At 44.0% G+C, this 13,025-nt stretch overlaps 1 protein-coding gene across 2 annotated transcripts in view; it reads right to left on the reverse strand.

Annotated features, from left to right (window-relative positions):
• CLIC5 (chloride intracellular channel 5) overlaps window positions 1–13,025 on the reverse strand; it is a 68,077-nt gene that overhangs the window by 49,103 nt on the left and 5,949 nt on the right. Inside the window, exon 1 of one of the 2 annotated variants that reach the window (XM_027455334.3) lies at window positions 3,919–4,287. The exons of the other annotated variant lie outside the window; for it this stretch is intronic. Coding sequence (XP_027311135.1) covers window positions 3,919–3,981 — 63 coding nt within the window. The 5' untranslated portion in view covers window positions 3,982–4,287. Of the gene's footprint in view, window positions 1–3,918; window positions 4,288–13,025 lie in introns of those variants that run through there. 2 annotated transcript variants of the gene reach the window in all.

Here is a 13,025-nt window from a genome sequence, read left to right on the forward strand (position 1 = left end):
GAAACTAACCTCTTTTCTTTATGATAAGCCTCTAGCAGCAATGACTGGAGGAGTCCTTACAATTATATCACCACTGTTAGTCCTTGAGCCTTACTTTGGCTGCTGCCATATCCCTGAGATGCTGCAAGGACACCTTCACCATGGCTGGTCATGCACAACGCTCTCTGCTCCTAATGGGTGGGACAGGTTGAGAGCATTTGGTGTGGTTTATGACTTTATGCCTTCAATTAGCATCCAGTCAACGGCTGAGTCAGTGAGTTGAAGGTCTCTAACAGGTCTCCCTCTGTGCTTTTCAAGCACTTCCAGTAGATGGGTGTTGTCATGACTGCAGGTGAAGGCTCTGTGAAGTAAAGCCTTGCACCTTTTCAGCAAAAGCTCTTGCAAACCTGGACCAATGACCGTATCCAGAATATCCACCCCAATGCCACAGCGATGACTGGCTGCAGAAATAACTGTCTGCCAGCTCACTGCTTGTCCTCCTACTGCCACGATGACACCACTGCCTTTTGATCATCAGAAATACAGATTCTTATGTATCTTACTATAGATATTTCTAAATCAGCAAGATATATTTAATTAAACACACTTTGGACAATTTCTGTGTTTTGTTTGCTCTCTAGACTGTGCTCGTCCTGAGCAATGCAATCAGACAGCTCCACTTCTGAGTCTTGTTTGCATCGTGTTTGGTTTTCCACGTTTAAGACATATCTGCAGTCAAATTAACTTTCCAGATATTAAGCAGTACTCTAATTCTGAAATGCAAGGAACATACATCCAAACACCTGGTTACACAGCAAACAAAAAGAAACCATAAAAGTTCAGTGCTCCTCCCATCTGCAGTTTAATAGTCGGTATTGCTGCACGTCTCTCAAAAGAACACCAGTTCGGTTTAGTCATTACATTCAAGTGTACAGGAGCAAGACTGCCAAAAAAAGCTAAATATACCTTCCATCAGGGTGTCATTTATACAGAGGCACTTTGCTTCTCCAGCATACAAAGAAATAAAATTAACCTGAGTTACAACCAGCTGGGCTAAGCACAGAGCAAGCGCTACCTCCTGATGCTTACTTCCCCAACGCTGCTGCTGCCAGCATCCTTCGCTGCCATATAGCAAGCCTTTTATTTTCCAGCAGCCTCTTCCAAGTCCTTGTCAAACAAGTTCAGAGAGTGATTTGCTGCTGGAGAGTTTTGGTGTTTGCCACGGGCCTGCCTACACAACCTGCGGACTCGGCTCCAGCAGCGTCTCCCCTCTCTGCCCAGTGCCCCATCTTCCCACCCCTGTGCCCCGGCCCATATTTGGGGAAAGGAACAGAAAGGAACGCTCCTTAACAGCAAACCATCTCCAAGATCCAGGTTAGGGCACCATTAGAAAAACAGAAAAAGGAGTAAAATCAATGGGGATGATAACAAATAGGCATGATAACCGCTTAACCCGCCTCTGCCATCCCAGCTCAAATGCCCGTGTCCTGAAGCAGCACGGTGGTGCCCAGCCTATCTGCATGGCTGGGGAGATAGCTGGCCTGCATTAGGTTACAGCACGGCTCTTTTGTTTACAGTCATCCCTCTGCTTGTCTTTCTAGGGCTCCTGCTTCACCACTTGTTAAATAGAAAAAAGGAAATAGAGCAATTGTGTAACACCTCTTTTTTTAACCTGAGACACCAAGTGCTTTTATTAGAGGCTCGCTGGCTGGTGAACAACAGCCTGTTCTGCTTTATTTGTGCTTGCAGAAGATTCAGTTTTCTCCAGGCCATACCTGCTGTCTTACATCTCTGCGTTTTCTGGCCGCGTATTCATTCAAGGGTGCATGGCTGAACTCTTTCCCTCGAGTAAATGTCAACTCTGCAAAAGCAAACGATGAAACGCTCCCAGACCCCAGCACTGCCTGCTCTTAGCACTTCCCTCGAGTGTGGTCCTTGATGTTTAGATTTTCCACCTGCCCCAGCATCTTATACTCACCTGGAAACTGCCACCTTTCTGCTCTTCTTCCCAAAATTAAAACAGCATGAGGGCCTCCTCCTGCTCCTCCTCCTCTGCAGTATCCCTTTATCCAGTTATCCTTTTAAATTTCATACTCCAAATAAGTTTTCACCTGTTCACATTTCTCTTACACACTCCTATTTTTCAGCTTTTCGCTCCTGTCCTGTTTGGATCTTCTTATTTGTTTTTCAACTTTTGAGCTGTCTGGTTTAATACTCTGGTTACGTGCTTTGCTATTCAACTTCTTAGACTTTTAATTAAATTAATGGCACCTTTCCAAAACTTCAAGAACTGCAATTTTTCAACCCAAACGCAAAGTCTCCAGGAAGATACCAATTAATCCTTTCACTGCAGCTCAGCAAATGATGAGTTTTATGTGAGTCTCTATACAGCTCAGTACCATGCATTATGCAGGAAGTCACGTTGCTAAAAATGTTCTTTCTGGAGTTATAAATCTTCAGGTGGTGGCGTGGCTCCACTGACTACAGTAAAAAAAATTTGCCACTCACTTATGGATCCAGAGCTTCACACACTGAAAACTGGCCTTGACTTTCACAGCTGATGCTAGTTAAATTACCATACAACACAAATCTCCGTATCAGCCTCAGCAAAATAGGGTGGGCACTAAAATGAACCACAAGTTACAGGTTTGCCTTCCAGAACACATTTGTGAGGACAGAACACAAAAAATCTCACCGACCTATTTTTTAGCACACAAACCTCTCTATTAAACTCACTTAGGTAGAAACAACTTGCAGAGGAAAGGTATCAGGATGTACGGACCCAGGCAGGTCTCTTTTAACATGTTAAGGTCCACACAAGGGATGTACCGGACAGTTACAAGCCAGGAATTCTTGTAAAATCTTTGACTGATAAGGAAAAAAAACTCTGTACTGGCTCGGTCAGAAAGGCCACACCTGAAATGACTGGTTTTGGAAGATGTATACGCATTGTGGTATGTGGCTGACATTTCAACTTATAGCCCAAAATATCCATCAGGGAGTACAAAGCAATTATGTACCCTCAGCTTGACAGAAGGGAGGAGCTGGAATTTGCTTTCCCAATCATTTGGTACTCTGTTTGCAAAGGGCCCTATATAACTCCCACATATTAATAATGATCCCATCCAAACCAGGGATGGTTTAGGCTCGGAGAGACCAAACACCTGGGTTTTACATGGGCATGGTGGATTGACATGGGCAGAGGCTTTAAAACATGCTCTGAACGTCAAAAAATCTGAGCTCTCCAGTGGGACAGCCTGCGTGAAGTTTGCTGTTACTCAGGTTGTTTGCATGATGGGGCTGAACTGTGCCACTGACTTTAGCAAAAAAGTTTTCCTATCCCAAGACCAACAGATGTACCCAGTTTGAAATATTCTAAAATATTACCATATAATGGGTGCACTTGTTTTTCTTTGTTTAATCACTAGATCAGTTTTCTTTATTAGTCACCCTTGTAAAAAAATCAAACTGGGCTTCAGAAACCAAGAGTCCAGGAAATATAATCAGAAGTCTGCCAGCTTAGCTCTACCCTTTGTGTTTCCGGAGCTGTCAGTGCTTCAAACCGAGGTACTGAACTGTGGTGCCCCTCAGCTCTTTGCTCTTAATTCCCAAAAATGGAGAAGGAAGTTGGGATTCCTAACAAAAACCCTGGCACTCCGAAGTCGGGACCCAGCACGTTGCAGGCAGCAGGCTAAGAATAACAGGACAAACTCACAAGGAGAGCAATAACAATAAAATCAAGGAACTCTGGCTCTCCCTCTGCAACATTACCTAATTCTAATGTCATGAAAAAGAAAGCAGCATGAACGTGTTTGCAGGAGATAACAGGCTGTCACAGCACCGCGTCCGCTCAGCGCCAGAAAATTAAAGTTTGATCATTAAATAGAAGCCGAGGTGATCCGAGAGCCACACCAGTGTCCAGTTCACAGAGCAGCTTACCTTGACAAAGAGCTCGATTTCAGGGTCCTTCCCTTCCCCATTAGCACGAAGAGAGTCTGTCATTTTTCACCCCCAAGGCCACTGGCTGATCTCCCGCTATTAAGTGGCAAAAGGAGGTTTCAGCCCCACAGCGGGTGGGTTTCCCTTCCAAAGGAAAAGCTCTGCCAAGCTTTTAAAACATCACTCGCAACAATAAAACCCGAAACCGGCGGTGAAGACAAGTTTGCAGGTGGATAAATAAATAAGAGGCAAATTGCAGGCAGCGGAGGAGCGGTCCCCGCCGCGGGGCTGTACTTCTTCAGAGCAACAAGTGCTGCTGTGCTCTGGTACAGAATCCTCATCTGTCAGAGCTGCACTTCTCGCTGCCTGCCCAAAATAGCCCGGAGCATAAAAACAGAGGGTGGGGTTAACTCACAGGGGAGGAGACAAGCTCCTGGTACCTACAGCAGGATCGGTCTCTGAGCAAAGGGAGACGGGCAGAGGGAAGCTCCACGACAGGCTGGGCTCCTTGCTTTGAGCACTGGGGGTGGTTTTCCTTCTCTTCTGAAGGTGTTTTGTCCTGCTGCTCAGCTGTTTGAAATCCTAATGCTGTCACTGCTGAGGATGGAGAGGGGAAAGAAGCCCGATTTCTTTACCCCATAGGCTGGATGCTGTGTCAGGGCAAGGAGTGTGCAGGAAGGCAGAGCTCTGCACAAGGTGGAAAGCCCTGCATACTGGCAACAGGGTTAAGCTGGAGAACGAAGAGCTACAGGGCCTGGGAAAATAAAATTAAATATTTGGGGCCAACTATTGCTGGACTGGTTGCAGAGTGGGGACTGGTGTGTGATGGCACGCTGAAGCACGGAAGAAAACTTCTTTAAAGGGCTTCAGCCTCCTAACTGACACACCTGTGATCCCTTCCCTCACCCTGGAGTGACTCAGAGGTCACCAGGCACAAATCCTGAGCAAGAGGTGGCTCGGGGCGCGGGGCACTGACAGGGCAAAAAGGCACGGGGAAGGGCTGCGCCCAGGGGTGGAGGGGCCGGGCGGCACCTCCTCATCTTTGCCATCACTGTCAGCAGGGACCGGCTACCTTCACGCCCTCAAAAAGTCCCTTTTTGGGACATTTTAATTGCAATACCTGACTTTTTAATCACAAAACGTGCTCCCATTTCAGGACCGCAGCAGCTCCCTCCCGCATGCTGGGTGAGCCAGGCATGGTAGGAACAAAACTGACCTCGCATGGCTGCGGCACAGGTTTACCCTCCCCTACTGGCACCCACATGGCTGTCGGGAACTGTTCTGACATGATCAAACAGTCGACTTTTTATAAGTGCTCCCAGCTGCCAGCCGTCGCGATAATCTCTGATTCCCTCCCCTGACCTCCAGGCGCTTGACACAGGTCCAGGAAAGCAGTGGCCAACATCTCCGCAGCATTTTGGGGAAACTCTCTGGGAATGCCTACCAACAGCTGTTGCATGCGCTCCCCGAAGCACTCAAATGGTTAACAATCTCGTTACGCTGCTGCAACTGTAATTACAACATAATCAACCTCGTAATTAGTGTAAAAGTGCGCTTATGGTTTTTAGATCTAATTAGCACTCATTCAAATAACTGGAAGGTTAACTATAAGAGAATTAAGTGTTATTACTCCTTTGATTTCAAATTTTTACATGTAATTTTTGGACTAGGTACATTAATTACCAAACATTTATAGTATAATTATTCATAGGCCTACAGGCAAACTTCCAAGGACATGGGCTAAGCGTACTTGTGTGTAGCACAAAGAATCATTGCACTGTAATTACATATTACAGTTATAAAAGTCAGCCAAATATGTAAGTACAGTCACCGTATCTCTGAAATGCATCCATAAATAATATATTATCATCTACGTGGCTATAAATTTTGCTGGAAACTTTCTTTGCTTTAGCATCTCGTGCAACACTATAATTTCCCTTTATTGAAGGCTCCTGATAAGGATGGCAAGTGGGCTGTCCTGACTGAGGTCACCTGTAGCTCCAGCCTCACTGCAAACACTGTTTGGATATTGGCAAGTGTTTTGCAGGGTTTGTATCACAGGAGGGTATATATCAGCTCTGGAAGAAGAAAATATTGCCAGCTACAGTACTGGTAATGCAAAAACAAAGTGTTTAAATAAAATCAGCATTCAAGGTATCAGCAATTACAAAGATTTGTGTGGCCTATTTAGATTTCTATTTTAGAATGGAAAAACATGCCCTAGAAGTGCCTACTTTTTTTCCACTGGTAAAAAAGGGAGCCCAGGGTAACAGCCTCAGATGGAAGGCGTTACAATGACCAGACAAATCCCACTGTAACTATTAAGTAACAGAAATTAGTGCCTGATTTCTACACACGTGCCATCTCTCACTTCAGGCAATGTGCATGCTGTGCTCTTCTGGAAGTTCAGCTACAGATGCAGCAATTTCTGCAGAGACTCAACATATCAAAACATTTAAATCCTTCCTCCCCAGTTACTGTCTGGGTTTAGTCATGCATTGTAATTAGTTTGTAAGACAAGGATTTTTAGACTGAAGGACAGCAAAGTAGAAAGGAAACTATAAAGTCCAAAGAAAGATAAGAAAACCTGAAACTGTTTTCATTTTATCCCAGATTTAACGTAATGTAGGAACGGGTCAGGCCCCATGGGCTTCATGCTGCTGGTGGGCCACAGCGAGAATAATCCAGCCCACCTCAAAAAACTCCAATTTTCACAAATCTCCCTCTGGAATCCCAAGAAGAGGCTCCCTGCTTCAGCTCAGGTTTATTATTGCTAACAGAAAGCATCATCCTGAATGTTCATGACAAAATCAAAGCTTAAAAGCAAGCCTGTTTGATTATAGGCCACTTAATTAAATGGGAGTGAATGCAAAGATACATAGCAGGGAACAGGATTATCAGGACTCTAGCATAGGACCTGCTGTAGAGCATTGTCTTTAGTTATTACAGCTACATTCTGTGAAATGCTTAACACTTTCCCACTCCTAAGAGTTATTTTGGAGAAAACAGGACTTAGATCTTTAAAGAAGTTGCTCAGATCCAGGAAAAATAAATAAATAAATAAATAAAGAGTCCTTGTTCATATAAATGCTGAGTTGTTTTTTGTTATTTGTTGTTTTTTTTTTTTAAATAGATCCTAAAAGCTTGGTTTAAGGTAACCATTATAAGAGGCAGTGAGGAGTAGGAGGAAATATATATATACTATATAATATATATAGTATATTATATATATTTATATTTATATATATGTAATACTTCAGGAATCTAATCATGCATTTTCTGCTTTGCTGTCATCTAAAACTGACTTATCACTTACATCTGGGTGGAACCTTTCTGACTATAATGGTTATTATTGTCCACTTGGCTCTATTTTGTGTTACGAAATCAGCTCTTTCTTCAGTCAAATGAAGGGTAAGATACCGATAAATAATTAGTACGCTCTCATTCTGCTGTGAAGAATGAGTCGCTTCGTTTGGCCTATCATTTTCTCGCAAGTCAGAAGTAGCAGAGGCTTTGAGTTACCTACAAGAACATTAGATACTGAATTATGAACTCTTCATAAGCCAAGTCATTATCGTTTGAGGCTTATGAGACATATAAATGAATATGACCACATCGTGCCATTAATAAAAGAAGAGGCAAGCTACAGAAAAGGAACCGTCACATCTCCACGTAAGACCTCTATTGTAGGTGCACTCTACCACTATCAGCTTTCACGGGCCTGATCCAAGCCTCACTTCCAGCAAAGATTTGTCCTGAGGGGGTGAATCAGAGGCCAAGCATCCAGCATGTAATTCTATCGTGGAGCTCTCCAACAGGCCGCTGAGCTACCAAGAAGGATCAGTGCACAGAGTGCATCCCGCGGCGTGCACGTGGTGCCGCTGCCCATTTCATCCCGGTAGGGCAAGGAATCACAAGTCTTGTGTGACAGAGAATATTTCCTGGAAGGCAGAAACATTATGTTTTTATTTCTTTTTTATGTTGGGAATAAACTTCCGCTATGGAATAACAAAAGAAGCAAAATCTTGGTGCAGCTGGAGTAAATGGTATCGGGAGCTACAATTTTTACCTGGGAATTATTTAACTGCTTAATTGCCTAAAAGGAAACCAACCAAGCAGCAAGTGCAGACCCAGGTACTAAACCAGCATGTGTGAACAGGTTATGAAAATATAGCTTCTGGGGACAGTTCTGAATTACGGTAATTTGCAACTGCATTTATTGCATGCTGGTATCTTTGACATAGTATTTATTTAACAAGCGAATATGTGAGAAACTGTGAAGCCAAAAATAAAAGGGATTAATTGAATAGTTTTAATTTTCTTTTGAATTACAACATCTCTATCTAGCTCTTGTTTGATCTTCAGAAAAATCAAAAGAGATTTGGCTCAGATATTTGGGGTCAGACTGTTCACCTCCCCAGGGGAACAAGGCATGCCAGGATGTACAAAGCACTTCTTAGCCTCAGAGCAAGGCTGGGTGAGCAGACATTTTCCCCCAGTTCCAGAGATGCACCGTGCCTCCAAATGTGTTACTTTGATGGAGCAAGGAGGAACTGTGATTTTGTTCCCTCTTCTAAATTGTGCCACACTCAGGGGCGTGGGACAAAAGACAGCCATACAACAGCTGCACAGCCTGATTGTCCCAAGAAATGGATGAGGTGGCAAATGCTGGGCCAGAAAAACTTTGCATTCCCCTTAAATGGCATTTTTTAGATATTCCCCTCCACAGCCATCCCCTAGACATTGTAAATCTGTTGTAGCCATGAGCTACAGCAGCTGTCTTTCACCATACGGTGAGAATGCATGATTTTAGCTCTGAAGGTCTCTGGACAAAACCCAGCTGCTTAACAAAATGGGAGATCACTAGCGTCAGCTCAGATGGGAGTTTCACAAAGTGAGCTCCATGACATGATTTTTCTATGTACTTATGTTTTCACATGGATGCAGTATCAAACCTCATTGTAACGTTAATGAGCATTAACAGCTTCAGGAGAAAAACCCACTGCTGTTCAGGGTGAAGGAGGATTTCGTTATGGATAATCATCTCTCCACTTGCATGGAGACAGTCAGAGCTGACCATTCACAGGGAAGTGGCACTTGAAAGGTACAACATCATTTCCTAATGCTGCATTAGGTAGAGAGGTTTCTAGAGGACAGAGGTTTCTTTAATTACCATTATCTCCCAAACCATCAATTCAATTAAAAAACATGAATTTCTTCCATACACAACCAGGACAGCGCTGGAAAGCAGTATTGCAGGGGATATAATGGAGAACATCACAGATTGTCCAGATCTGTGGATTATATCAATAACATAGCTGATGAAAAAGGGAATATGGATATCCTCAGCCCTTGTTTTTCAAAATAAGTCCTCCATAATGTTAAGTGCTATGAAGAAAAATTACACCAGGTAAATGTGGTGTACCCACTGTTGTTGACTCATTGCTGTCATACAACTAAAACCACATAATTTTACTTAAAACTCTGCAACAGAGGAAATAACACATATCTCTGTCTTAATTTACAGGTGCTCTTAGTGCAAGTCCCTGTTTAGATTATTTCTGTTCATTTCTTGGCGCACTTCTCATTACAAAATAAATCTAAATTGATTATAACTTGATGCATATAATTTGATGCAGCACACAATGCACTGCTCCCACCCTGATTATTGAATATACAGAGAAAAGGTTTGAAATGGCATGTTCATGTCATGCAGATCTCAGCCTGGGTTTCAATTGCTCCCAGTAAACAAGGCCCCAAGAAGGCACAATTGCTGCTGATTTCGGTGGATGCATTTGTGTTTCACTCTGTTGTTTAGCAAGCAATTTGGCTAACTGCAGAAATTACGTTCCGTATCGATGCGCATTATTTCTAAAAGATGAAGCCTCAACAGCTCAGTTTGAAATTACTCGTGACTCAAAGCTGTTCCCTTGGGGTTCAAGTGCTGGCAGCAGCCACCTTCAGCTGTGCCAGATGGAGCCGTAACCAACCTGCACAGCAGGTTACGTGCACACATCTGCACGGCAGATTACAGCATCCTCCATGGTGTGTGCACTATTTGGCTTAAGAAAGGGGCTTCTGGCTTTTGGCCCCCCAATAAACCCATCCGTGATCACTGTGAAATAGCAGAGGTCAACATCTCGTCGATGGCAGTGCTGTGCGCCTGGGTTAAGTGCTGCTGGCTGACCTTGAGCCTCCAGTGGACTGTGTAACCCTTCCATCCTCCTTAGAAAATGCTCATTCATTTTTCATTTCACCTTTGGGTACTTCTGTGCTAAAGTTTCCATAAAGTTTGCCAGTGATCAAGCTCACTTTCCCTAGTGCATCACCTCAAGCTGTTATGAAATGAATGGCAGTGTGGTCTTTTCTTTCTTCCACACAAAGGCTCAATGTCTTGACATTGTAAGATCTCATTTTATTTTTCTTTGCTTAGAGACCCCTTTCACAGCCCTGTTAACTCAGGCAACAGCATGGATCAGAGCAATGAGGTTAGCTGAGCACAGTGTGAACCCCTCTTCAGCAGCGACACTCACAAGTTATTAGATTTCCCTGGTGAAAATTAGCACCACACACAGGTTATGAGGACTTTGAGATCACATCCCTAGGTGAAGGAAGGTGGTGGCAATTCTTAACGAGTTTAGCTTAAATCTGAAGGTAAATCCTAGTGGGAAATTCAGTCTGAAGTAATGGGGTCTCATTTAAGCCTGTCAGAATTACCTAAATCTCAAGATTTCCACAATGTGTATGGCAGCTATCACTTTTATAAGGAACATGTGGGCCCATGGGTGCTGGCTGTGATATTCCACTCTCACTGCTTGGTGACAATTATGATATAGCTCTGTAGAAAATGGACTAGCTTTTCCTGGGAGACCTGCATTAGTTAGGAAAACGCCAATGATATATGGAGCCCTTTACTCATTATTAGCAATTTCCATCCATTCCTAGCCAAGCAGCAAGTGAGAGTTGGATGCCAGACATACTCATAAATACACATAAAGGCATTTTGTGATGTTGTGAGAAATCCTAAACCCCCCTGCAGAGGAAGGCAGCTGTAAGAGACTCTCAGGTTCTCCTTTGGGTTCAGGTTGACACTGAAAAACATCCTTCAAAGAAGGAAGGCAAAGAGTTCAGAAAGGGAAACTCAGGTGTGCTGCCGGGAGTGACTCCTCTCAGTTCTGTATCTGGTACACATGAGAGCTCCTACCAGCACTGCTCATGCTGGGTTTCCTGAGCACAAAAGAAAGACTTCATTCTACAGAATTATCAAACCAGCATCCTCTGCAATTATCTTGTTTGCTATGAGTGATCTCTCAATTAAAACATAAATTAAAAGGTAATTGAATGTTCTTAGGGAAAATGACTAGGCAGTTATAAGTGACCTTTTCAGATAATTAAGTGTATCAGATCAAAACTGAAGGCAAGCTGGCCAGGTCATCTATTGAGGTTGCAGGATATTATAAACCTATTATAGACAGGGAAAAAAAACAAACACCCTATAGTTACACTGAAGAGGAATCCACCCATATAAATTCCATAGTGCAAAGCTTCATAAAATCACAGAGGAGGACTCACAGCAACTGGAATTAATCCAGGAGGGAATGATTTATTATTGATAGGGCTGATACTGCCACCTATTTTTAAGTCTCCCTAATGCTTTCCCTGATTACAACGTTTTCAATTCCATATAACTTTTGCCAGACTATAGAAGGGGAGTTTTTTTCACACAGGTGTCTGCCTTCTTTACTTATGCACAGCGCTTCAGACACCCAAAGGTCTCTCTTGGAATGCAATCAGCTGCTGAAGCCACTGTTCCCAGTGCCACTGTCTACATTTAAGGAGAGATGAAGCTTGAAAGGGAACAGAAATGCAAGAATGTGACTCGATTCCCGCCTGGTCAGCAGCAAGGCTGAGAACAGACTCCTGAATTCCTCAGTGCCACTAGTGCCAAATAAAAATCCAATAAAAACACATCCAAATATCCAGGATCCCCTAGTTAGAGATCATTCCCTATGCAGCTATGTGTGTGCATCCAACATTCCTGCACAGAGAGGCACAGGTGCTCTACCAGCATGTTCCCTAAGCCTTACCACTGGCCCACCTGTCCCGCTGTGCTTGGAAAACCCGAGCTTTGGTGTATTTTGTTAGCTTTAAAATTAGAACTTGTTTCCTTCCTCCCTGAGTCACACAGCCCAGTGTGCGCCTTTATTCCAGGAGTTAATTGTTAAGGGGAATTAAGCAGCAGAGAATGCTCTTGGGCGACCTGCGTCGCCCAAGAGGAGCACCGGCTCGTCCTGGCCGGCAGCCACAGAAGAAAGGCCAGGGCAGCCCTGCTGCGGGCTCTGCTTTTATACTCTGCTATTTTTAGCTGTTATCAGCTGCGGGGCCTGGGGCCAATCAGCGCCCAATGCCTCAAAGAAACCCTGCTCCAGTCCAAACTTCATTCTCCGCAGCCTCACGGGGAGGAGCCCGATGACCGTGATTTTGCTGCTCCCAACTTGTGCTGCTGGCTACGTGGTCTCGTTAACTCACAGCGACGCACGCCGAAGTAAATGAGTAGTTAGGACCAGGAGGCAGCTGCTGAGTCAATGGAGACGCTCCCTGCCTGCATTTGGTGAAAACACAAAGATTTTTGTTTGCCTCGTGAAGCCCAGTGCGGAATGCGGTCCTGCAGAATGATACATGGATGAATAAATCAGCCCCTGCCTTTCTGTCCTTTTGTTTTGCTAAGGTGTTCTTTGTTATGTCATTTAGGAACTATGTACTGTGTAACTAGAAACTGCTTGTTGGGTACTGACAAATCCATCACCATGGAAAGAGAAGGAGGGCGGGTGCCTGGGCATATCACACCTCGCTGATATCCGACCCTTCTCTGGCATATGTGTTTAGGTCTTTCCACAGAAATGTGACTTTGCCGTGATTTGGGGCTGTGATGGTGGGGTTACAGCACAAAAACCCAGCCCCTAAGGCCATGCAAGGTGCCTGGCCCCAAAGCTGCTGTTTTGCAGGGTGCAGGTCTCCTACCTGCCAGAGCATCTGAATCCCAAATCGTGTCCAACACCTCAGAAAGAGAAATTTCCAAATTTTTTTCAAATACATTTTAAAATAAA

This window comes from Anas platyrhynchos, chromosome 3, assembly GCF_047663525.1.
Source record: "Anas platyrhynchos isolate ZD024472 breed Pekin duck chromosome 3, IASCAAS_PekinDuck_T2T, whole genome shotgun sequence".
NCBI classification, from domain to species: Eukaryota; Metazoa; Chordata; class Aves; order Anseriformes; family Anatidae; genus Anas; species Anas platyrhynchos.